We start from the raw sequence: 26424 nt of genomic DNA on the forward strand, positions 1-26424 counted from the left end.
TCTTTAAAAAAAAAAAAAAAAAAAAAAAAAAAAAGCCAGTGTCGTGTTTCCAGAGAGCACATTGAATGTTTTAAAAATGTAACTTAACTGCAATGGAAAAGCATTTCTGTAACATCAGATTGTATATTGGCATTCAAAGACTTAAATGGATGAGTGGCAAATGTGAACGATACATTGTTGCAGGTGTTGTTGTTGTTCAGTGTTATGACGATAGTGTAGGAGTCGATGTAACATTGGAAGAATTCTCAATGAACAGCAAAATATGCATTTGATGTAAGTGATATGTGACAGATAGCTGATAACGACGAGCAACAGGAAATGTAGATTGCAGTACTCAAAACACCCAAATCAACAAATCTACCTAATGAAACCAGTAAAGCACAGACAAGGCTGCACAACTTGTACCTTCTGACTGTACATTTAAATGAGTAACTGAAATAAGGTAATATTACTGTCTAGTTAGAAATTCACACATTCCATGCCAAAATAAGGCATTTTAACACATACTGTAGTATATCCATAGACCAAAATGGTTACGTAAACTCTTTACTTGCTGGTGTTATGCCATTTATTAATGCAATAGACAAAATGACATAAAGATATTGTAACAGACAGAAATATTTCTCAAACGTGGAGCCAGTTAGCTGCGGTGGTCTATGTGTGTTGTGTGTGTGTGTGTTGTTTGTGTCTGTCTGTCTGTCTGCCTGTCTGCTCTGTTGCAGCACTCATTTAAACTTCATGGACTGGAGGAAATGGGGGTGGGTGTAAGAAGAAGCCCTGTGTGTTTAGCCTTTGCAGCTCAGGATTTTGCCACTTTTCACTTTGAATTTTTTTAACGGTTTGTCCCTAAACGTGTCTTCTCACACATCTGACCCCGCGAGACTAGAACAAGACAAGTGTAATGAAGTAGTTAACAGAGATGATTTACCAGTAAATTAAATTATAAGTAATGATTAGACCCAATGTGTGATTATAATAATGAGTCTGGACTTTATTAATCTGGAAAAACCCTGACAAGTTTAGCAGATAAGTAAACACTTGGTTAAAAGTGTTTAATTATACATCTATGTAAATATTAAAATCACCTATAATTAATAGAGATGTCAGATAAAAGGCCACATATGGAGAAGCCCTCTTCTCAGTTCCACAGTGAAATTCATCCTTCACTATCCTGAAGAGTTTCAACTGTTTTTTTCAAAGGTTGCAACTTAGTTCTGAAAACTACAGTGAAACTCTCATGTCATTCCAAAGGAAACAAGGCAATGCCCCTTTTTTCTATAATTGAACCACTCTGATCACATGAAAAATAAAAAGGTGAGAGGCTTTTTAATAATGAAGCAAATTTAATAATGAAGAAAACTTGCATTCCTTCAGAGCACCTAGTCTATGTCCCTGAAAATAATAATAAATTATTTTGCCCACGCTCCAGTACACTATTGCATTTCATTCCTTCAGTGTTCTAAATCAGCAGTGATCTCCTTAAAGCAGAAAAAGTAGTTTTGTACAGTATTATAAAAAATGTGCCATTTCCTCTATAGATGTTTAGTTTTCATTATAGTAGAATAATTTGAGATCTGTGTCTTCATAGAAAATGTGGGATAAACCTAAAGATTTCATTGCACACTCCATTTAGCTAAGCATAATAATTCCTATTCACTTAATTTTTCTAAGGTTGAGATTTGTGTAGTATGGCTATTTACTCTTTTGTTTTGTGCTGTTTTTCTGTGTTTGTACTTTTGGCCAAATCTATGAATTTTACCTGTAAGAACAAAATTGTGCATAACCTATGTGAAAATTATGTAGGGGACAGGACTCATGTTAGGTGTATCTATTCATCTATTTAATGATCATATTTTATGCAATTATAGAGTCATAGGAACACACAGACTATCGCAGGAGCATCATAGACGTTTAATCTGATCACTCAAGTGCTATGAGCCCTAGGACTGACTTACTGTCATCTGAGTACATAATTAAACTTCACACTCTTTAATCCACTTTTAAATCATCAGTCACCATCACTTCTTTTTATTATCAGCACCAGTTTTATACAGCCTACCTATAATATATCAATAGGCTACAATAAACAAGTCAGAGTGGAAAACAAACCATACTGCATTCCCTGAAAGGAATTAAAAGACTGTCATTCAAAAATTAGAAGCAATCTTGAAGCAAACGCTGTGCAATTTAGGGTTATTTTATAGATTAAAACTGAGACTATACAAGCGTGAGGTAATTATTTGTACTATTGCTGCTTGCCATTTTTTTAACCCAATATAACACACTGATCAATGTTTGTGTTTATTTTGGGAATCTCAGTTGTTCCTGTTTCCTAGCAGGTTTTACCGATAATGATGGAATTTTGTCACCATATTCTTGTCGATCCAAATACTGACCCACGAAGAAAAGATGGTGCCCTGCATGTAATTGGTTCCTTGGCTGATGTTCTGCTAAAGGTACTCTAAATACCAGTTTTCCCCTGAAAATTAATATACTTCTATAAGATTTAAAAAAATCAAAATATTAAAAATTAAACTTGTTTGATTACCTGCTACCTAAGTTTTACCAATAGATCATTATGGCATTATTAATACCACTGTAATCTTCTTACTTAGTGTGATATTTTGGAGGGTTTCACAGGCAGCAGAAACTGTGAATTTTAGCTATGTTGAGTTGTTTATTTCCATCCATCATTCCATTTTCTAAACCCACCAGCAAGCATGTCTGATGGTTTATTATTTTTATAGGTGCTTTGAATTAATGCTGTATTTTTTTCCTTCATCCCACAGAAGAGAATTTACAAAGAGCAGGTGGAGCTGATGCTGCAAAATTACGTCTTTCCTTTGTTAAATTCCAACTTGGGCTACCTCAGGGCTAGAGTGAGTTGCTCTTAAACATTAACAGAAGTACTAAGAATTATGAATTTTTTTTTCTCTTGATTTTGAAACCTTTTCTACTCTTTGAGATGCTTAGACTTCATCGTGGTCTCATACACCACTTCTTCCTGGTGGTTCCATTATGATTAAGAAAGTATAGCTCTGCAACCATAAACGCTCTAGCATGTCTCAGTGGATTACTGTTTTGTTCAGGAATATATGGGTTATAATAACGATATATTCATTACCTTACATCAGTGCATGCAGCTGACTTATATCAAAGTCCAGCTTGTCTCAATTTATTTAAATTTGTTGTCAACCAAAAGTCACCTTCAGTATGCTGCATGCACACTTACATGGTGTCCAGGTATCTAGTGCATAAAGTTTCTGTTCTGTAAGAAATAGTCCTGTTTTGTTGATGGATAGACCTTCATTGTGTTTTTACTTTCTTATTCCTGGTGATTGAGCAGTACACAATGTAATAGCATTTTTTCATTCCAGACCATTTTTTTTTTTTTTTTTTGGTTAGGGACACTGGAGACAGGGTTTATAAAGGATATCTGAGATGAAAGGCTGGAGAGAAGCCACCGTGATTAATATACTGTACTTAGAAGGTTAGTTTGGGGTAGCAGGATTTTGGGGAGGGGGGGGGTTAAAATTTTGGCGATGTTAAAAATGAGGTTAGAGAGAAGCTTTAGGTGTTTACAACAGCTAGCTCCTTTTTGAGTGGTGTGGTCCACATTCAGTACACAATTAATGCATAAGAACAACAAATCAGTTACAAAATCATCTTCCAAGAAGCATGCAACTGTAAAGCACTTCAACATTTTATTGAACTATGTTACACAAATTGTATGCTACTTAATTTGTAAAGCACTTTGGGATACAATCTTGATTAACAGTTTTATGTAGGCAGGGTAAGTAAGGATTTTAAATTAACCAGGGTGTGGATTGTGCTTAAAGTTTTCAGTGATGGCAGTTTCAAGAATACAAAGGATTATTATTATTACTGTATTTCTATTTAATTCTTGAGAAAGTGTTCTATCCTTACTTTTATATTTCTTTACGTAACTGATAAGAGAGATCCTATCTTCTACAGTTAGTCTTCTTTACTTTTTGAAAACAGCTTGGACATTAAATATTGCATTATTAGTGTTTAATTTTATTATCAAGAAAGGACCTAATTTTCCAACACTGCATACATAATACAATTACATGCACCTGCTATATGGGGATAAAATAATTATCTCCATTTAATTTCTTAGAAACATAATTTCCTCTTACTTGTGATGGTGTTATAGAGCAGGCTTTATTTTTATCAACATGTATTGTAAAAATTGTTAAAATGGGGAAAAAAGTTGATTTCTAACTTAATAGCATACTGTATACAGTGTACTGTCCATACATCCATACATATACTGTAGGTTGAAACTGTCTTCTTAGTACCTCATGATTTTATTTCCCTAACAATGAATGTGTCCGTAAAGAAGGCATGGGTCTAGCTGCAAGAATCTAGCAACACTAGCAAGCCTCTTCATTAATATATATTTTCCATTCTAACATAATTCCAGTCTCATGACTAAAATCTCTGAAGTTATTTAGAGGCCTTTGTTTTTTGAATGGAATTGAAAGGATTTGAATAGTCCATGGCCAAGGAATCTGTACATAAGAAAGACATACCATTATTTTATCTTGTAGCAAATAAATGTCTTCTTCAATGTTTGTTCCCTTCTGCTTCACCATGCAGTCCTGCTGGGTGCTTCACTCATTTGGCTCTCTGCGATTCCACAACGAGCTCAATGTACAAAACGCAGTGGAATTGGTGAAACAGAATCTCATCGTGGACAAGGAGATGCCTGTTAAAGTAGAGGCAGCTATTGCCCTACAGACCCTCGTCAGCAATCAAGACCAAGGTATGCAGCTACAATTAGATATATAAACAGATATACTACTGGTCAAAAGTTTTAGAACACTTCAATTTTTCCAGTTTTTCTTCAAATCTAAACAGATGAAATGCAATGAATGATTTAAAATGGTGAAAATGTAAGCAGTAAACAGCCAGAAGTTAAAATTTAATGTTTAGGTTAGCAAATACTGACAAACAGGGAAATGCCAGAATATTACAAATGTACCTTCTTCAGGGAACAATTAATAGGCTAAAACCTACCAATGTTCTGCAGCAATTAAAATAAATTAGACCTTGCAAGTTGAAGCAAACAATTTGCGCAGGTGTCCCATCCTCTGTTGATTACTTACAAACCCTCTGTCTTAAAGAAGAGTGGGGACAGACTGTGTTACTACACCCTCTGAAGTACTACTTGGACAATATTCCCATGATAATAACAATAAAATAGCAATTAACAAGTCAAATGAAACTGAGCATTAGTACCATTAGAAATGTACAGTAGGTGTTTCATTTAGAGAAATTACAAAAATATCAATGTGTCAGTGAGTACAGTGTCCTACACAATCCAAAGGCAATTGGATATCGGAAGAAACTCTAGCAGGAAGAAATCAGTCACAGCCCAATCAGAAGCCAAGTTTCTGAGGGACTCCAGCTTGTGTGATAAGTGCCTAACAGGCTAACAGTTGTTGAAAAAAAAAAAGTCCCAGTTTCTACTGTGATGAGGAGACTTTGTGCTGTAGGTTTGACAAGGTGAGTGGCAGTAAGAAAGTAATCCCTTAAAGGACAAAATAGGGCCCTGAAATACCAGCTGTGGACTACTGCAGACTGGACAAAGTCTCCTCATTATAGTAGAATCTGAGAAATTATTAAGCCCATAATATTGAAATATTGGCCCTTGAGTATAATATATCCTGTTGATTTTAACATCACTCACAAAACGTAAGGTAAGACGTGCCACCTAATGCATCAGTCAAAGCACATTTCCTAAGAGTGGAAATTTTTGTGATTTTCAGTGCATTCTAACAATGTAAGAATATTGTTTTTGTACTTTTGGTTCATTTTGCTTGTCCCTTTCTGCGTGAGAGCTTGTGAACTTTCCTTGTAAAACAAGAAACACTGTTCAGGATAAGCTGACAGAATGTTAAGCTTCTTCATCCTCTTCTTCTTTTCCCACTTCTACGTGCAGTTGATGTTCTTGATCAAGTTTCTCCATACAGCTCTGTTTTTTACCTTCTTTCTAGTCAGATCTTTTCCTTCTTGTTTTATTTTATCCGTCCACCTCCGCTTTGCCTTCATTTTTTCTTTCTCTGTACTTCCATTTACATCACTCTTTTGCTTAAATATTCATTGTCTCTCCCCATCACATGTCCATGCCACTTCAGCCTACTTTCCTGTATTTCCTGTACTTTCTTAAATATCTCTCCCACTTTTGTTGTATCTCTGATTGTCTTGTTTCTTATTCTGTCCTTTTTTAGTAACTCAAACATTCATCTCGGCGTTCTCACTTCTGACAAATCTAACTTCTTCTCTAAACATCATTAATTCTTCGATCACACAATACTCCTGATACCATCTTCCAGTTTTTCCATCCACTCTGCACTCTGTGAGTTATCCCTGCATTTAATTTTCTATCTGGGGCTACCACTGATCCTAGATATTTTCAACAGCTGTCCCTGCAGGCCCACTTCTGAATCCTGATCATCATTAAACCTCCAATATTCTATCTTCTTCCTATTTATCTTCAACCCTCTATCTTCCAAAGCCCTTCTTCACTCTTCCATCTTCCTGTCTATTTCCTGGTACTACACAACAAAATGTCATATGCAAAAAGCATCAGCCAGGGGAATTAGTCTTTTATCCCATGACTCAACAGATCCATTACCAGATCAAAGAGGTAAGGACTTAAAGAAGATCCCTAGTGCAGACCTACTCTAACTGGGATCTTGACGGTTACCCCAATGCTGATTGAATATTAAGCTACAGTTTCACTATTATTTACTAAGAGTAGGAAACACAATGTATAGGAACTTCTGTCCTTAATTGACTGATATTGCTGCAGCTATGATATACCTCTGGGATACTAGGTTCAGACTGATCAGTCACAGTTTATGTGATCTTTCATATTCTCTTCATAACTTTCTGCATTTACTCTAGGTACTTCAGTGTATTTCTATTCTTTTTGTCCCTATTTTCTTATTGATGAAATCAACCCATTAAGTCCAGCATTAACCGTCTGTCTCTATTCAGATAACTTTAGCAAATATGATCCATCAAGTTTTAAAGTTTACCTGAGCACTACTGTCCTTCACCCTACTTGAGAATTTTTCCATATTTTCTGTATATGGTGCTCTTAGCCAACTTCCACTTATGCCCATTTGTTAAAGAATTCATCTTAAAATAAGTGGAATCCACTGTACATTATATATATATATATATATATATATATATATATATATATATATATATATATATATATATATATATATATATATATATATATACTAGCAAAATACCCGCGCTTCGCAGCGGAGAAGTAGTGTGTTAAAGAGAGTGTTGCTGTCTTATATATATATATATATATATATAATATACACACACATAAACATACATATACATATATACATATACACATATCTACATATATATATATATATATATACATACCGTGGTGTGAAAAACTATTTGCCCCCTTCCTGATTTCTTATTCTTTTGCATGTTTGTCACACAAAATGTTTCTGATCATCAAACACATTTAACCATTAGTCAAATATAACACAAGTAAACACAAAATGCAGTTTTTAAATGATGGTTTTTATTATTTAGGGAGAAAAAAAATCCAAACCTACATGGCCCTGTGTGAAAAAGTAATTGCTCCCTTGTTAAAAAATAACCTAACTGTGGTGTATCACACCTGAGTTCAATTTCCGTAGCCACCCTCAGGCTTGATTACTGCCACACCTGTTTCAATCAAGAAATCACTTAAATAGGAGCTGCCTGACACAGAGAAGTAGACCAAAAGCACCTCAAAAGCTAGACATCATGCCAAGATCCAAAGAAATTCAGGAACAAATGAGAACAGAAGTAATTGAGATCTATCAGTCTGGTAAAGGTTATAAAGCCATTTCTAAAGCTTTGGGACTCCAGTGAACCACAGTGAGAGCCATTATCCACAAATGGCAAAAACATGGAACAGTGGTGAACCTTCCCAGGAGTGGCCGGCCGACCAAAATTACCCCAAGAGCGCAGAGACGACTCATCCGAGAGGTCACAAAAGACCCCAGGACAACGTCTAAAGAACTGCAGGCCTCACTTGCCTCAATTAAGGTCAGTGTTCACGACTCCACCATAAGAAAGAGACTGGGCAAAAACGGCCTGCATGGCAGATTTCCAAGACGCAAACCACTGTTAAGCAAAAAAAACATTAGGGCTCGTCTCAATTTTGCTAAGAAACATCTCAATGATTGCCAAGACTTTTGGGAAAATACCTTGTGGACTGATGAGACAAAAGTTGAACTTTTTGGAAGGCAAATGTCCCGTTACATCTGGCATAAAAGGAACACAGCATTTCAGAAAAAGAACATCATACCAACAGTAAAATATGGTGGTGGTAGTGTGATGGTCTGGGGTTGTTTTGCTGCTTCAGGACCTGGAAGGCTTGCTGTGATAGATGGAACCATGAATTCTACTGTCTACCAAAAAGTCCTGAAGGAGAATGTCCGGCCATCTGTTCGTCAACTCGAGCTGAAGCGATCTTGGGTGCTGCAACAGGACAATGACCCAAAACACACCAGCAAATCCACCTCTGAATGGCTGAAGAAAAACAAAATGAAGACTTTGGAGTGGCCTAGTCAAAGTCCTGACCTGAATCCAATTGAGATGCTATGGCATGACCTTAAAAAGGCGGTTCATGCTAGAAAACCCTCAAATAAAGCTGAATTACAACAATTTTGCAAAGATGAGTGGGCCAAAATTCCTCCAGAGCGCTGTAAAAGACTCATTGCAAGTTATCGCAAACGCTTGATTGCAGTTATTGCTGCTAAGGGTGGCCCAACCAGTTATTAGGTTCAGGGGGCAATTACTTTTTCACACAGGGCCATGTAGGTTTGGATTTTTTTTTCTCCCTAAATAATAAAAACCACCATTTACAAACTGCATTTTGTGTTTACTTGTGTTATATTTGACTAATGGTTAAATGTGTTTGTTGATCAGAAACATTTTGTGTGACAAACATGCAAAAGAATAAGAAATCAGGAAGGGGGCAAATAGTTTTTCTAAAATTTTTATTAAGAAGAACAGTAAACCTTTTTAAACTGAGGGAAAATGAATCAATAATTATTTGTTAAGGATCTCTTTGTATATCACGGTGTCAGTTCGCCCCTCTGGTTGTAATATGACCAAGCTGTGTGCTGAGCTTACTCTTGAGCATGCAACGTACAGTTTGCTATGTGAAAATCAGTCTTGCCTCAAATCAATGCCAACCTTTTGTAGGGTCTGTCCCTGAGACTTATTAATTGTCATTGCGAAGCAGAGCCTTAGTGGAAATTGGAGGCGTTTGAATTGAAATGGGAGATCAGAGGGTATAACGGGGATGCGAGGAATAAAAACTCTCTCCCCTGAGCCACCGCCAGTAAAAATAGTTGCCTCAATGACGTTCTTTTGCAGACACGTGACCTGAAGTCTCGTGCCGTCACAAAGTTTCAGTGGCTGTACGCAAATCCACAATCGGTTTCATATTGTTTTCGTACCTTATCAATTGTGAAATGTGTTTTTTGAATAGGTTTGATTCATCGAAGTGATCACTCCTGCTGCGTTCAGTCACTTCACGTGAGCCGCTGTCTTGTGTGATGTTGCGATGTCCACAGGTTTATTTAATGACCCGGCAGTTAAAAGTTTCTCGCTACAGCAATTTTAACTCTATTACAAAGTGATCCAAACTGTCGTTTATACCTCGTGTCTTCTCATTAAACTTGTATCTCGCGAATATGGCATTGCAAACGGCAGCGGGTCAGTTCACATGCTTACGTGGGAGGCGTGATGATGCGATATATTTTGATATATATCAAAATACCCGCGCTTCGCAGCGGCGAAGTACTTCTTTAAAAATTTTATTAAGAAGAAAAGTAAACCTTTTTAAACTGAGGAAAATGAACCGGTTGTAATATGACCAAGCTGTGTGCTGAGTTTACTCTTGAGCATGAAATCTAACGTGGTTTGTGCCCTTCAGAATGAAAACAGTTTGCATTTACCTCTTTAATAAAAGGCGAGCTTTTAAGCCTGAGAAATCACCCCGTAAATGCACACGTTTAATTGCACATGTGTTAATATGTATACTTACACAGTATTAAAAGACACTCAACAATTAATGTTATTTACCTTTGTTCCCGCGTTTGATAAAAGGCGAGCTTTTAAGCCTGAGAAATCACCCCGTAAATGCACACGTTTAATTGCACATGTGTTAATATGTATGCTTACACAGTATTAAAAGACACTCAAAAATTAACATCATTTACCTTCGTTCCCGCGTTTGACTCGTGCTGTAAATCTCTTCCTTGTTTTTAGTTCACGTGATTACGTAGGAGGCGTGATGATGCGATACGTGACTCCGCCTCCTCCATTAGAGTATATAGACAAAAAACAGGTTCCAGTTATGACCATTACATGTAGAATTTCGAAATGAAACCTGCCTAATTTTTGTAAGTAAGCTGTAAGGAATGAGCCTGCCAAATTTCAGCCTTCTACCTACACGAGAAGTAGGAGAATTAGTGATGAGTCAGTCAGTGAGGGCTTTGCCTTTTATTAGTATAGATATATATCTTGCTGTGTAACCAAACATCTTTTCAATCTTCTTGATTGCCTCTGTACACTGTGTGAGTGTGTAAATGATCCTGTTTGTGTAATGGGCTGCCATTTATTTCCTTCTTTGCTCACTATCTGCCTGGATTAGGCTTTTACTTTATGTAACCATAGTTTGGAATATGCAGTTACAGAAAATGGATTGAAAGATTTATAAATGTTTAATTCAATCTAAGTCATTGCCATTCTTCTGACTCTTTCTACATATTACATGTTCTTACATCAAAAATTACTAGTAATATTCAACTTTTTTCATCAATCATGTAATCAACCATAACTTAAATAATTATGGCTATATCCATTCTCTTTTCCAGCTTTTAGTTACATAAAAAATCCATAATTAACTTTGTTTGTTTTTTATTTATATGTTAATTTTATTACACAGAATAGAATGGACTCAAACCCTGTTGTCTAATTGTCTGTGTGGAATTTGGATATTCTCTTTATGTCTGTCTGGTCTTTTCCAAAGCTCTCCAGTTTATTTGGTAAATTCCAAAGATGATTCTAAATTGTTCTTGTGTGTATTAGTGGGCCCTGCGATGGACTTTTATAATGTTCAGGATTAGTTTCTGCTTTGCAACTTGTCCTACCGAAACAGGCTTTGGAACACACAACCCTGTACTGAATTAACCAAATTTGAAAATATAATTATCTGTTACATTAAGCTACACACAATAGTGAAAGGTGTTTGTAAGATTTAGTTCATTGCTTTTTTTATTGTTAGTCTTATTGAAATTACATTTACACTTTATTTAATTTTTAAAGTTAATGTTCAGGTTTTTGCAAATTTATAAAATAAAGGTATTGTTAATTTATTTAAAAAAATGTATCTTACATGAGACTTCTAGATTACACCACATGCAAATATATTTATGTAGTCTGAACAAGGTCTTATACTGGACTATATAAGACCTATGCTTTTGGAAACTCTGTGCTTTCAGCTGAAGTTACCCTTTAGATTTTCAAAAGGACTTATTTAACTCCCGAAGCCTGGTGTCTTTAGTGTGGACTGTTTGTTATTGCTGTCAAGCTTGTGATATTTTACTATCTGGAACCTGTCTGCTGTATACAGTACTATGCAAAAGTTTTAGGCAGGTGTGAAAAAATGCTGTAAACAAAGAATGCTTTCAGAAATATAAATGATGATTGTTTATTATCATCATTTTACAAAATGCAAAGTGAGCGAACAAAAGAAAAATCTAAATCAAATCAATATTTGGTGTTACTAACTTTTGCCTTCAAACCAGCATCAATTCTTATAGGTACATTTGCACAAAGTCAGGGATTTTGTAGGATTATAGTCAGGTGTATGATCAACCAATTATACCAAACAGGTGCTAATGATCATTAAAGTCACATGTAGGTTGAAACACAGTCATTAACTGAAACAGAAACAGCTGTGTAGGAGGCTTAAAACTGGGTGAGGAGCAGCCAAACTTTGCTACCAAGGTGAGGTTGTGGAAGACAGTTTCATGTCAGGGCAAGATTGAGCACAGCAATAAGATACAAGGTAGTTATACTGCATCAGCAAGGTCTCTCCCAGACTGGGGTTTCAAGATGTGCTGTTCAAGCTCTTTTAAAGAAGCACAAAGAAACGGGCAACGTTGAGGATCGTAGACGCAGTGGTTGGCCAAGGAAACTTGGTGCAGCAGATGAAAGACACATCAAGCTTATTACCTTCCGAAGGAAGATGTCCAGCAGTGCCATCAGCTCAGAACTGGCAGAAACCAGTGGGATCCAGGTACACCCATCTACTGTCCGGAGAAGTCTGGCCAGAAGTGGTCTTCATGGAAGAGTTGCAGCCAAAAAGCCATACCTCCGACGTGGAAACAAGGCCAAGCGACTCAAGTATGCACGAAAACATAGGAACTGGGGCACAGAAAAATGGCAGCAGGTGTTCTGGACTGATGAGTCAAAATTTGCTATAGTAGAAAGCAGTTTGTTCATCGAAGGGCTGGAGAGCGGTACAATAATGAGTGTCTGCAGGCAGCAGTGAAGCATGGTGGAGGTTCCTTGAACGTTTGGGGCTGCATTTCTGCAAATGGAGTTGGAGATTTGGTCAGGATTAATGGTGTTGTCAATGCTGAGAAATACAGGCAGATACTTATCCATCATGCAATATGAGTCGTATGATTGGCCCCAAATTTATTCTGCAGCAGGACAACGACCCCAAACATACAACCAAAGTCATTAAGAACTGTCTTCAGCGTAAAGAAGAACAAGAAGTCCTGGAAGTGATGGTATGGCCTCCACAGAGCCCTGATCTCAACAACATCGAGTGTGTCTGGGATTACATGAAGAGACAGAAGGATGTGAGGAAGCCTACATCCACAGAAGATCTGTGGTTAGTTCTTCAAGATGTTTGGAATAACCTACCAGCCAAGTTCCTTCAAAAACTGTGTGCAAATGTCCCTAGAAGAATTGATGCTGTTTTGAAGGCGAAGGGTGGTCACACCAAATATTGATTTGATTTAGATTTATCTTTTGTTCATTCACTGCATTTTGTTGATTGATGAAAATAAATGATTAACACTTCCATTTTTGAAAGCATTCTTTGTTTACAGCATTTTTTCACACCTGCCTAAAACTTTTGCACAGTACTGTATATGACAAAACAAAATTGTAATACAGTATATCAGGACAATACTTTCCTTATTTTTGAACTCTGACTTTCACTTTGGGCTCTTTTGTGAATTATGTCAATCACGTGCATTTTATTTTTATCTGTTGCAGCAAAGACGTACATAAAGCCTTTAATCAAGCCTGTGATGCAGGAACTCCTACATGTGATTAAAGAAACAGAAAATGATGACTTGACTAATGTCATTCAGAAGATGATTTGTGAATACAGCAAGGAAGTGGCCATCATTGCTATCGAAATGACACAGAATCTGGTAGGGTGAAATAAGACCATATTTTGATGTATTTGACTCCAACAGAAAGTGAAAAGACATTGTTTCAATTAAGTAAAAACAGTTTTGACATGAAGAGACTCATTAGTCCAACACTGTTATTCATTTAAATGGTTTATAATTGTGTTGAGGTTTTAAATTCCAGAATCTTTTATTTAAAGTGAATTGCTATATAGCATGCTCAAGTGAATCATATTTTTAACATCTGTTCAAAATCTAGATGCTTTCTATGTTCTAGCTGAGCAACTTACTGTAAAATAAAGTTGACTACAGCATCATATGTGCTAGCAGTAGTATAGTGCTTGAGGCAGTGGACTTTATATCATAAGTTTACAGGTTCACTTCTTGCCTCTGTCTTACTACGTAAGTCTGAGCGAGCCACTAAACCTGTCTCGATTCCAACTGTAAAACAACATCTCTAAATAGACATAACATAGCCTCAGTTACTCTTAGCTGTACGAACATTGATGTTCAAGCAAAGGGGGGATCGGGTAGCTGCTCCCCATCTTTGTAATAGTTTACTTTATAATGTCAGGTCTGCTCCTACATTGTCCACTTTAAAGTCATTATTAAAGACTAATTTCTTCTTGCCTTGGACCCATAAGAGGTTAGTATTATGTTTGTATATATTGACCCATGTACATTCATGATCTGAGTGTGTATGGCCATGCGTAACTATTAAGTATATTTTTAGGTACGGTTGGTTATGATTGTGGTTATGTTGTGTTTATATATTTTAATTGTTTTTTTTAGTTTTGCCTCTACATCATTTTGGTTTCAGCTAAAGCTGTTTTAAACATACTTTATAAATAGTTATACTTGACTTGATTTGACTAATTTTATAAGTTGCATTTGATGAAGGTGTCAGACAAATATATAATAATAATAACTTGGCAACAATTTTCCCAGGATGTCTGCTTTTCTGGTTGTGAAAGTAACCTTGTGACTATCCAACAAAAAAGACATGCTTAAGTATTTTCTTGCATGTAAAATACTATCTGTGTTACCCAGTCTTATCCTTATTTCATAAGACAAATGAATCTCAGTTATAGTGCTGTCAATTAATCAGGTGTGTGGAAAGTATTATGTAACTAAGTGCTTTTCTGTATACAGCATTTGTAGTTTTTTTTTGTTTGTTTTTTTATAGCACAGAGCTAATATAATTGGAAGGCAGTGTGGTGTAGTTGTTAAGACTTCAGACACCATAAGCAAGTGATTTCAACTGCCTGTTCTTCAAGTGGAAAAAACAAAAGAAATGTAATTGTATCTCAAAATTGTAGTAAGTTGCCTTGGATAAAGGTGTCAGCCAAATGAGAAATAATAAAATATTATTAAATCACTTTAGCTGCTTACTCTTGAATATGCTATACACAATGGCACAAGAATAAAAGATTACTGCATTAGATCAATTCCTGCTTTTCCATGTGACTTGGCTGTTGTTGATGTCCTTGCAAAAGACAGTTTTACAGGAATGTGTATTATTTAAATTGAAACAAGTAATCAGAAGAAATAATGTGAAATTTGAGTATATATTATCATTATTAGATGTTTATGATTTTCATTTATTTAATTCATTCACTTAAGTGCAATGTTTTTCATCAGTTGTGTGTGCTCCCCCTTTAAAGTTGGCAATGCAAATGTATATGTAAAGGATTTTGGAGAGCTGTGACTTGGGGCTTTCCCTTTCAAAGTAAGCAGATGTGCATATAAATGTAAACTGTTTTGGAGGTTGGGGGTAGTGGTCCCCTTTCAAAGTTTGTAGATGCAAATGTATATTACAATGGAGCAGCTCAAGGAGGGCCCTGAAAGTTTAAACTGACACAAGTGATTCAGTGGTGTTTTAAGGATTTGTAGGTATTAGAGTCTCTCTGTTCTTTTGTGCACGTTCATATAATGGAATAACATTTATCAATGGCTATGTTGTATATGATGGGTAAAAAGATCAGGGGCTTACCACTATTGATCATCCATTTATTCAAGAAAAATATCAGGGGCTCGGCACATTAGATCAGGCAATCAAGCCTCTGAAGTCCTGACCCCATCCTCCCGACTACATATAGGTTTGTCTTGGATCCGAGAATACACTTTCCGTCTCTACTTCCCTCTTCCCTCCCCTTTTTGTTTCCAGAAAAGCAACACCACCTCATAGCCACAGCTCCCAACTGGAGCTTTATAGAGTGCATGCTAACCACTGAGCTTCACTGAGTTTTCTTCTTCCTTTTCAGACCTGTACAAGTCAAGCATGATCTCTTTTCTCCTGTCCAGGACACCTCCCCTTTTTCAGTCTTTTGTTCACCCTATTGGTTAGTGCTGCTGTTTGACCCTTAAATCATTTCTGCTCCATTCTTTATTTATATAAAGCGTGCAGTCAGCACAGCACAGAGCATGTACGTTAGCATAATATTAATAAAATCATCAAATAAATTTAGTTACAATTTATTGGCTAATTTTCCTTTTACTATAACATCACTAAATTTCAGTTATCATTCAAATAATTTTTGAAATTTTATGGTACATGTATTTAGGTTTTGTATTGTGGGAGCAGGGTTACTCCTAAATATTGACATATCAAAATGTCCTTTCTTAGCAGATTCCTACAGCCCCATATGTACCATCCTGCCAAATTTCAGCTTTTTAATTAAACGAGAAATAGCATTTTTGTTGATCACTCTGTCAGTCAGTCAACTTTGCATTATACAAGTTGAGCATCCCTAATTCAAAATTTAAAAATCTGACACTCCCTCACAATGCAGGTAATGTTCCTCATTCGGGACTCTGAGCAATCGCTCATTTGACACAAAGTCAAACAGCAGTAACCAACGATTCTCCGAAGACACACAGTCTTCATCTCAGACCACTGGATAGCATCCATTTCTCGCAACCATATAGCAAGACAGGAAGCACCAGGACTTTAAAGACTTGGACCTTCGCCTATTTGCATAGATATCGGGAGTGCCACACCACCCCTTTCCAGTAACCTCATGACCCCCCATGCTTTCCCAATCTGTCTACTGACTTCATAGGAAGAGTCACCAGAGACTTGAATGTCACTGCCGAGGTAAGTAAACCTCTCGACAAGGCCAACACTCTCTCCACAGAAAGACACACTGCTGATGGCTGTGTCTAAGAGGTCATTAAAGGCCTGGATCTTGGTTTTTATCTAGGATATTCACAAGCCTAGACAATCAGACTCCTCCTCAGTCTCTCGAGAGCCTTGATCAGAGCCTCCATTGAAGATCCAGCATCGTCAGCAAAGTCAAGATTAGTGAATCTTTCTTCATCGACAGATGCCCCACAGCCGCTGGAACCCACAACCTCGCCCAACACCCAGTCCATGTAAGCATTGAACAGAGTAGGAGCAAGAGCACACCCCTGACAAACCCCAGAATCAACTGTTGATAAACGTAGATGTTGTGCCTCCACTCTGCACAGTACCAATGTACAGGCTGACCATGATATCCAGCAACCTTTAGGGGATTCCGCGAAGTCTCAGGATGTCCCACAGGGCATCTCGATCAACTGAGTCGAACGCTTTCCGAAAATCGACACAGGCTACAAAGAACCTGTGCCGATATCCACTTTTGCGTTCCATGAGAACCCTCAATGCCAGGATGTGGTCGATGGTAAACATCTTATGCGTAAAACCAGACTGCTCCAACCATTGGTAGGCAAGTAAGTAATCACGGATCCTATTGAGGATGACCTTAGCAAGGACCTTACCTGGCACTGAGAGCAGTGTTTTCTACCTGTGGTTGTCGCAATCCAGGCAATCACCCTACCATTTCCAGATAGGGATGACAAGTCCCATTTTCCATGTCAGTTGGGATAACGCCCATCTCCCAAATGGAAGCAAAGATTGCTTGCAATGCCAGGAAGACAACCTTGCCACCAGCCTGGAGATGTTCACCCTGGATAACACAGGTCCCTGCAGCCTTCCCTATTCTTGGCTGGTTCACCACCTCTTCAGTCTCGGTGTGATTGGTGGTTCACAGCTAACTGGAGGATCAACCTGAAGAACCGTGGACCCAGAGATCTCCAATGTGCTAGCTGGATATCTGGAGCTGGAGGATCATTTCATTTTGTTATACTGAAATTTAAATTTTGTTAAAATGAAATTCGTTTAACATGATGTTGTATGAACGTTTGTCTCGGCACACAAAAAGTGTTAATTATTCTGAAAATTCCATTACATTGGTATTCGCTATAATTTGGATTTGACATATATTTATTTTAGCTTTTAATCTTAACTCTCACTGTATTTGTTATGCGTTAAGTGATGTCACATTTTGGCGACTGAACTTGCTTTCTTGTGCAACAGGCTGACATATTCAACAAAGTTCTTCTGAGTGATGAGTATGAGGAGAGTGAAGATAAAACAGTGATGGCTTTAGGAATTCTTAGCACCATTGATACCATCCTCACCGTCATGGGAGACCACAAAGAGGTGAGCTTCTCTTGCTAGCTTTTTAATCTGAAAAGAGACCTGCATCTTAAATTGTGGAAGATTTGTTTTTGTATTTCCACTAGCTTTTATAATAGTATTTCTTGTTTTATAAAATTGGACAGGAACACAATACAGTTTTCAATTTAAATTGTGTTGATCCTGGGGTTTTCTGTTTATTCCTCTTGGGTCCCTGAGTCCGTCAAAAAGATATGTTGGTTGGAAATGCTAAAATGATGTAATATGACTTTTATTCACTGGAAAGAAAACTGTGATAAACTGTAAGGCTGCATTAGACTATGCAGAATATGGAAATTAAATATCCACACTTTACACCTTCATCTTCTTATCATTAGTATTATTAAATTAATGTATTAATAAGTTATTAAGATCACGCACACACTGCTTTACTCGGATCAGCTCATGTAGGAAAATGGGTTGACTGTTTTCAAAAACTCAAACAAACAAAGACCGCACTGAGCCAGTGACAATGAGACATTTATTAGGCATTCTGAAACCTGGGTGGAGATCTGTGTATGGGGAGGAAAAAAAGTTCAGGGTCATTGGCATAACAGTAATATGATAAACTTGTTCATGCAAAGAATAAGAATAGCATAGAAACTTGAACTCCAAACTCACATATCTACAATAGCTTGCAAAGGCTACCAGAAATGAGTGGAACCAAGCTGGTTCAGATCTCTATGCTCTGTTTCTCCAACATAATCAGTTGGATTTGTTGGTTCACTATGGCAGTGCCTAATGAGAAGTCTAGGATTAGTAGCATTTTCTAGTCTTAATTTGCTAATGAAACTTTTATTTCATGCTTTTCACAAGTGTCATTACTTTAAGTCATTATAATTTTCTTTTTTTCAAATGACACTCTGAACACATTTAAAATATCAGAATAACTGGAGTTGTCCATGGTTTGCCTATTATCTTTCTGTTTTTAACTTTGGCTTTAATTATTGCCATATCTTGTGCAATAGAATTTTACATGTTTATACCTTTTTATTATTTTTTTATACAGATAACACAGCAGTTGGAAGGGATCTGCTTACAGGTCATTGGTTTGGTGTTGCAGAAACCCATCATAGGTACGACCAGAGCTTTATTAATCAGGTTTCTCTCTTGATCAGTGGTTGGGTGTGTAAAGACTTCTGATTATAAGCAGTTGAGATGGTCTTAGTGGCTTACATTTGCTCTGCATAATTTATAGTCATTTATTTACTCTTACTCTTTTAATTGACATTTAGCAATTCGCACAGCTGATGCTTTCTTTAAAATTAGCAGGAAACATTTGTTTAGGTCTAGGCCACCAGAAGTGATACAGTTTTATAGAACACGATCAGACAATGAGTAAATAGTTTTAATTTCACTTGTAAGGTTAGATTAGTATAACTCTGGCAAACCAAAGCCACAGAAAAGATGAACAAATAAGTTCCTACTTGACCTTTCCTGATTTCCTCCTGTAGTTTTACAGTTGCTTATCCACTGGTACTCTGAAAGCTTTTTTTACCCCTCTATTCTTATCTTCCGAATCAAACCAGTCTCTTCTGGTGATTCTACTCTACTTGAGTGGGATTCCTGCATGGGTTCTTATGCCTAGAGGGTAATCACTGGTTAGGCCTCTTGCTACCCAGTACATTCCTTCGGAGGATTCCTTTTGATATTACATTATAACTGGATTTGGTGGAGCTTTGAGTTCCTGCTGACTGACATCAGCCGTGTTTTGGTATTGGAGTTAATGATCATAATTTACCTTATTGTCCCTTACCTTGTAAAAGGCCCTGAAGGAGTTGCTTGACCTACCAAAAGTTTCTTTCATACCTGATAATTTGTATATACAGATCATTTCAGTTGTAAAATGTTGAAGCACGTGACACCAAATATTTATGTAATTAATTTGCAAATGATGTTGATGTTCTTTGGGCTGATATAGATGTATAATTATATTTAGGCATTATCTTAATTTAAAGCCTAGTTTCTATATAAACAGAGTAATTCCCCAACCACTGAATTGTGAATTTCATTACTGTAGGTGAAAAATAAGAACAGTCTTGAATCTTCTGCTTTATTCTGTAAGTGCTATTTTAAAGAAGTCAGTTGTTTCTTGTAAATGTAATCATGATCTGTGATTAAAAAATTGTTTTGGAAATTTAAGCAGTAATTTAATTTGCATGGAAAGTAGCATACAGAATAGGTCATATGAGAATAAGAAATAATTTCAAACTCCAAGCAAAGGAAAGATTTGGAAAAGAAAAGTGATGCACACCCCAAGAGAGAATACGGCAAAAAGATTGGACTCACTTTACATAGCCGGAATTTCTATCTATCTAAGGGCTTATGGAGATGCATGAACCGCAGCCAAGGATGTATATAATGAGCAACACAGAGTGGCCATTATAACTTTAGGATTTTGTTCTCTGTGAATAATAAGCTACAGTACTTCAGCCTGCACCTTGCACCAATACTAATTCTTTTAGTGAAGAAAGTCAAAAATTCCCTAACTTATTCCATGATAAAATGAAAAATCTATATAATTCCATTAATGCTAGTCTATCATCCTGTTATCTTCTCTGTCAATCCAGCTCCTTTATAAAATTTACACTAATTTTAATATTCATCCATCAATGACCTGCTCTGCAAAATAAGGTCAACCACTTGTGTACTGGATCGCTCCGCACCACACCTGTCAAATCCTGCCTTCATGCTACACTCCCAGCTATCACAATAATACAAAATAATATTCTTAGACCAGCTTTGTGCCAGCAGATTTGGTTGTGTATTCTGTGTGTGTTTGTTTCCACTTTTTTAATATTGAGAAACTTGTCAATGCTTTCATCACACCCTGAACTGTCTTCTGTAGCTCTTTGTTGTTGCTCATTGTTTCTGTAGCCCTTCTAATTTATTGTCTGTGTTCCATTTGGTTGAAAACTATCTTGCAAGAGCCCTCGGACAGATTTGTGCGGCAAGCACAGGAAGCCTATTTTGTCTTTATTTGCCTGCTGTGTTTTCTGGGACTGAATTCAAAATCTTGTTGCTAACCCACAAAGTTTTAAATTACCTTTTACTGGTGTGACAGATAGGGGACGCTCTCGCTCCCTTGAACCCTCGGACACCACGGCAGACACCAGATAAAAGTCCAAAATATTGAATTTATTATAATACTGTGCACAAAGCACCACTACTCCACACTACTCCAATAAACAATAATCAATAATACTCCACCACTCCCAGACATGTTGCCACCCTTCCACCCAGCTCAGCTCGTCCATCTGGGATTTCCCACAATCCTTTATAGTCCATGACCCGGAAGTGCTTCTGAACCCTCAGTCCATGTGACTTCTTAGCACTTCTGGGTCAGATCAAAACTCTTCTTTTTCATCCCGGAAGCACGTCATTCCTTCTGTCTATGTGACTGGGATGTACTTCCGGGTTGTAGGGAAAATAGATGTCCTTGTGTCTCCCTGCAGCGACTCCTGGCGGTCCCCATGGTAGCCAGCAGGGCTGTGCATAAAAACTTCGTTGTCCATAATTCCCTGCTGGCATTCGGGCCACCTCCATGCTGCAAGGAGGGCTCCATCTAGTGGCTTGGGGGTATTGGCCGGGGTGAATGACCGGCCATATCTCACACTGGCTAATTCAGTAAAGTCCTGCATCATTACAGTCCTGTCCACTGACTCCAGTCCATTGATGTAACATTAACCCTGTGCTACATGGGTTATGGGGCCTTCACGCTCTGGAAAGACTCCCCTAAATTAATTGGATCTACTGACTGAATTGTTCTTTTAAAAAGCAACTTATCACTTCTCTTCAGGAAGGCACTTGACATAAATTAATATTATGACTCCCTTCTCTCAGTTTACTTCCTTGTGTCCAGGTTTCATATGATGGTATTTTTTGTCGCAAAGTAAGTTCTTTGTTTCTTGTCTTACAGGATTTTCTGTTTTATTCCAGTTTATTTTTGTCTTATGCTCACCAAAATTTCATATTTTTTCTTTTATTTGTTATTTATGATTTGCTACTATTTAGACCCAGTATTACTTATTGGGCTTTTTCTGTGCTTCTGCCCCCATTATGGTTTTTGAATATTAGTACATTGCTTTTAGCCTGAGGAGGCACTATATAAACAAAATGAGTTGCTCTTACAACATATCATGAAGGCATCCTTAAAGTGCTGTAGCCATAGTACATGCATTATTATCTGACCCTGTTCAGTTATCCCATTTTATAGCATACCCGATATGTGGCCCTCCAGTGATTGTGTTTGTAATTGGCAAGCAAACTTAATCATTTTCTTACCTGGGCCTGCTGGCTTTCTTTAAGTCTTTTCATGCAAATTGGAGGGCTGCTTCTGGATAAAGCAATATTTTATCATATTCAGCATTTACACATTTCAAATTAACTTAAAATGAACATTTTCTCCCCCCAGAGTTCTATGAAGAGGTCCTCTCATTGGCATTTGGCTTGACATGTCAGACAATTTCTCCTCAGATGTGGCAGCTCCTTGCTGTTTTATATGAAGTCTTTCAACATGAATGCTTGGATTACTTTACAGGTACTAACTGGGCATTGTGGCAGCTATTATCAAGGACTGTAAAGCACATTAACGTTTAAGATTTGATGGGGCTGAAAAGCTGCAACTATCTTTTCTGGTCTGTTTTGTCCATATAACAACATGTACTGACATTTACACACCTTTCCTGTGTCACACTGTGAGAGCAGCTTAGCATTTTTGCATGGTGTGTTGAGTTTTTAGGGTATGTTGGCATTTGTCTTTGCGTTTTTTTGTTTTTTTTTTTGTGCTAGATCATTAGAAAAATTTAGAGAAGAACTGATCATTCAGATTAATTAAGCTTGTTAGTTCTAGCCACTTAATTTTTCCAAAATAATATCAAGTCTAGTTTTGAAGGTACCTAAAGTCCTCTGGTCTACCACACTACTTGGTAACAACAACAACAACAACATTTATTTATATAGCACATTTTCATACAAATAATGTAGCTCAAAGTGCTGGTAACACATAGTAACATTACTTCTTCCTACTTCCTTTTTGTGTTCTGGTTTTTTGAATGCTGATGATATTGAATGAGCTGTAGAAGACACAATGCTGTGCCATAGGCATCATTTTCACATGTATGCATATGCTTCTGACATTAATGTTAAGATTTTGTAAATAGGCCTTTATAGAACTTGGCCTTTTGTCAGTTTCTTTTATTTTTTGATAAATTAAAAGAAAAAAAGAGCACAAATGAGACATTCATGTTTTGAAAGATAAAAAACAAAGAGAAAATGGACACCCATTAATCAAAAAGGAAAGCTCCCATTTTATCACAAAGCCAGATAATCTCACCATTTAAAGAGAGCTTAGTTTTGATATTCTGGATTTGACCTTGGTTGTGTCTCTTGTTTTGAATCTGGGTGGCTCTTTGTTGAGATGCTTTGGTTTATATTTGAATTCCTGTAATTTAATCTTCTTTTGATTTTTTTTTTCCTGTTAAGTTTATTTATCTGACATGTTGTCCCTTAATAACTTTGCCTAACCAGGATTTTTATGATGGATGTTATAGAGCCACATTTGACGTAATGTCACTAGAAAGAAAGGACATAATGATGATTTAAGTGATCTGAGGGCCAAGTTTGTGGGGGCATATTTTAAATAGATTGTAGGGTGGACCCAGCCAGTCAGGATCCCATGGAAATGAGTTTGATAAAAAGGATGACTATCCAATAAGTTGTACCATGCATGGACTACTTTGTGTTGTATTTTTCACAATACATTTCAGAAGGGATGATGTTACAAAAAGTTGCAAAAGTGGTATACTTTAAATATTTTGAGTGTATAAGAAATCAGCACAGTTTAAAACCCCACTCACATGTAAAATTGAAAATTACTGTATATTCAAAAGTTGAACACAAAACAGAAGATCCTTCCTTTCAGACTAACAAAATCATATACCCTAAAATTGTTTATCAAACTCTAAATGAAACTAAAAATTAAGAGAGAAAAAAAGAAATGTTTCATTTAAAATTATTTCTCGTCTCCCAACCTGTTTGAAAGGTTTAACCAGATTAACATAAGCAAACAAAGCCAATGATTTTGCATCTGACCTTTTGTATATAAGCTTACAATACCCTCCTGGTTTCCTTTCTGTGCCTGCTCCTTTAACCTGGAGGACCACTTATATATGCTGTAGCTGTCCACATTAGTAAATTTCACATCCTGTATCATAGTTTAGACTTTATCAGTGGTGGGCAGATCTCAACCTTTTATAAAGAAAAAAATAGGTTTGAACTTTCAAAAACCATAGAGTGATGAGTAGAAACAATAAATAAATAGCAGTTTCATCCAGTGTATATTAATGTTAATATATACAGATCATATAAAGATTTACATAAAAAGTCATCATTCTACTCATAGTGATGATGGACACAATTGCCTACATACACCAGTAGGAACAGAATCTAAAATTCTGGTAGTGCTACACTATATAAAAATAAATTGTATTGAACTTAATTTTCCTGATACACATTTAATAAACGGCTTACCAAAATGTGTTCACATGTAGTACATGTAAGAAAGCTGCATTGATTTAATTACAGTGGTGTGAAAAACTATTTGCCCCCTTCCTGATTTCTTATTCTTTTGCATGTTTGTCACACAAAATGTTTCTGATCATCAAACACATTCAACCATTAGTCAAATATAACACAAGTAAACACAAAATGCAGTTTGTAAATGGTGGTTTTTATTATTTAGGGAGAAAAAAAAATCCAAACCTACATGGCCCTGTGTGAAAAAGTAATTGCCCCCTGAACCTAATAACTGGTTGGGCCACCCTTAGCAGCAATAACTACAATCAAGCGTTTGCGATAACTTGCAATGAGTCTTTGACAGCGCTCTGGAGGAATTTTGGCCCACTCATCTTTGCAAAATTGTTGTAATTCAGCTTTATTTGAGGGTTTTCTAGCATGAACTGCCTTTTTAAGGTCATGCCATAGCATCTCAATTGGATTCAGGTCAGGACTTTGACTAGGCCACTCCAAAGTCTTCATTTTGTTTTTCTTCAGCCATTCAGAGGTGGATTTGCTGGTGTGTTTTGGGTCATTGTCCTGTTGCAGCACCCAAGATCGCTTCAGCTTGAGTTGACGAACAGATGGCCGGACATTCTCCTTCAGGATTTTTTGGTAGACAGTAGAATTCATGGTTCCATCTATCACAGCAAGCCTTCCAGGTCCTGAAGCAGCAAAACAACCCCAGACCATCACACTACCACCACCATATTTTACTGTTGGTATGATGTTCTTTTTCTGAAATGCTGTGTTCCTTTTACGCCAGATGTAACGGGACATTTGCCTTCCAAAAAGTTCAACTTTTGTCTCATCAGTCCACAAGGTATTTTCCCAAAAGTCTTGGCAATCATTGAGATGTTTCTTAGCAAAATTGAGACGAGCCCTAATGTTCTTTTTGCTTAACAGTGGTTTGCGTCTTGGAAATCTGCCATGCAGGCCGTTTTTGCCCAGTCTCTTTCTTATGGTGGAGTCGTGAACACTGACCTTAATTGAGGCAAGTGAGGCCTCCAGTTCTTTAGACGTTGTCCTGGGGTCTTTTGTGACCTCTCGGATGAGTCGTCTCTGCGCTCTTGGGGTAATTTTGGTCGGCCGGCCACTCCTGGGAAGGTTCACCACTGTTCCATGTTTTTGCCATTTGTGGATAATGGCTCTCACTGTGGTTCGCTGGAGTCCCAAAGCTTTAGAAATGGCTTTATAACCTTTACCAGACTGATAGATCTCAATTACTTCTGTTCTCATTTGTTCCTGAATTTCTTTGGATCTTGGCATGATGTCTAGCTTTTGAGGTGCTTTTGGTCTACTTCTCTGTGTCAGGCAGCTCCTATTTAAGTGATTTCTTGATTGAAACAGGTGTGGCAGTAATCAGGCCTGGGGGTGGCTACGGAAATTGAACTCAGGTGTGATACACCACAGTTAGGTTATTTTTTAACAAGGGGGCAATTACTTTTTCACACAGGGCCATGTAGGTTTGGATTTTTTTTCTCCCTAAATAATAAAAACCATCATTTACAAACTGCATTTTGTGTTTACTTGTGTTATATTTGACTAATGGTTAAATGTGTTTGATGATCAGAAACATTTTGTGTGACAAACATGCAAAAGAATAAGAAATCAGGAAGGGGGCAAATAGTTTTTCACACCACTGTATACTGTGAAAAAATACTGTAGACATTGGTCAGTTATTGGTTCATTACATAATTAATTTTAAAAGAATTCTGTAAGTCTTTGTACAGAGGTTAATATATTTTATATACAATATGCAGGAATATATTAATGTATGTAGCGCACTTTCCAGAAAGAGCTATCGCAATAAACTTCACAAAAAAGACAACAGTACTGTGTAAAGTAAAAATTTTAATTTAG

The 26424-nt window shown here is 36.9% G+C and overlaps 1 protein-coding gene across 1 annotated transcript in view; it reads left to right on the plus strand.

Annotated features, from left to right (window-relative positions):
- Positions 1 to 26424, plus strand: part of ipo8 (importin 8) — a 141330-nt gene that overhangs the window by 90343 nt on the left and 24563 nt on the right. Inside the window, exons 12-18 of the mRNA XM_028817948.2 lie at positions 2340 to 2456; positions 2790 to 2879; positions 4624 to 4789; positions 13369 to 13529; positions 17866 to 17991; positions 19016 to 19082; positions 22421 to 22546. Of these exons, the coding sequence (XP_028673781.2) occupies positions 2340 to 2456; positions 2790 to 2879; positions 4624 to 4789; positions 13369 to 13529; positions 17866 to 17991; positions 19016 to 19082; positions 22421 to 22546 (853 nt within the window). The remainder of the gene's footprint in view (positions 1 to 2339; positions 2457 to 2789; positions 2880 to 4623; positions 4790 to 13368; positions 13530 to 17865; positions 17992 to 19015; positions 19083 to 22420; positions 22547 to 26424) is intronic.

Source organism: Erpetoichthys calabaricus, chromosome 1 (genome assembly GCF_900747795.2).
Source record: "Erpetoichthys calabaricus chromosome 1, fErpCal1.3, whole genome shotgun sequence".
Lineage (NCBI taxonomy): Eukaryota > Metazoa > Chordata > Cladistia > Polypteriformes > Polypteridae > Erpetoichthys > Erpetoichthys calabaricus.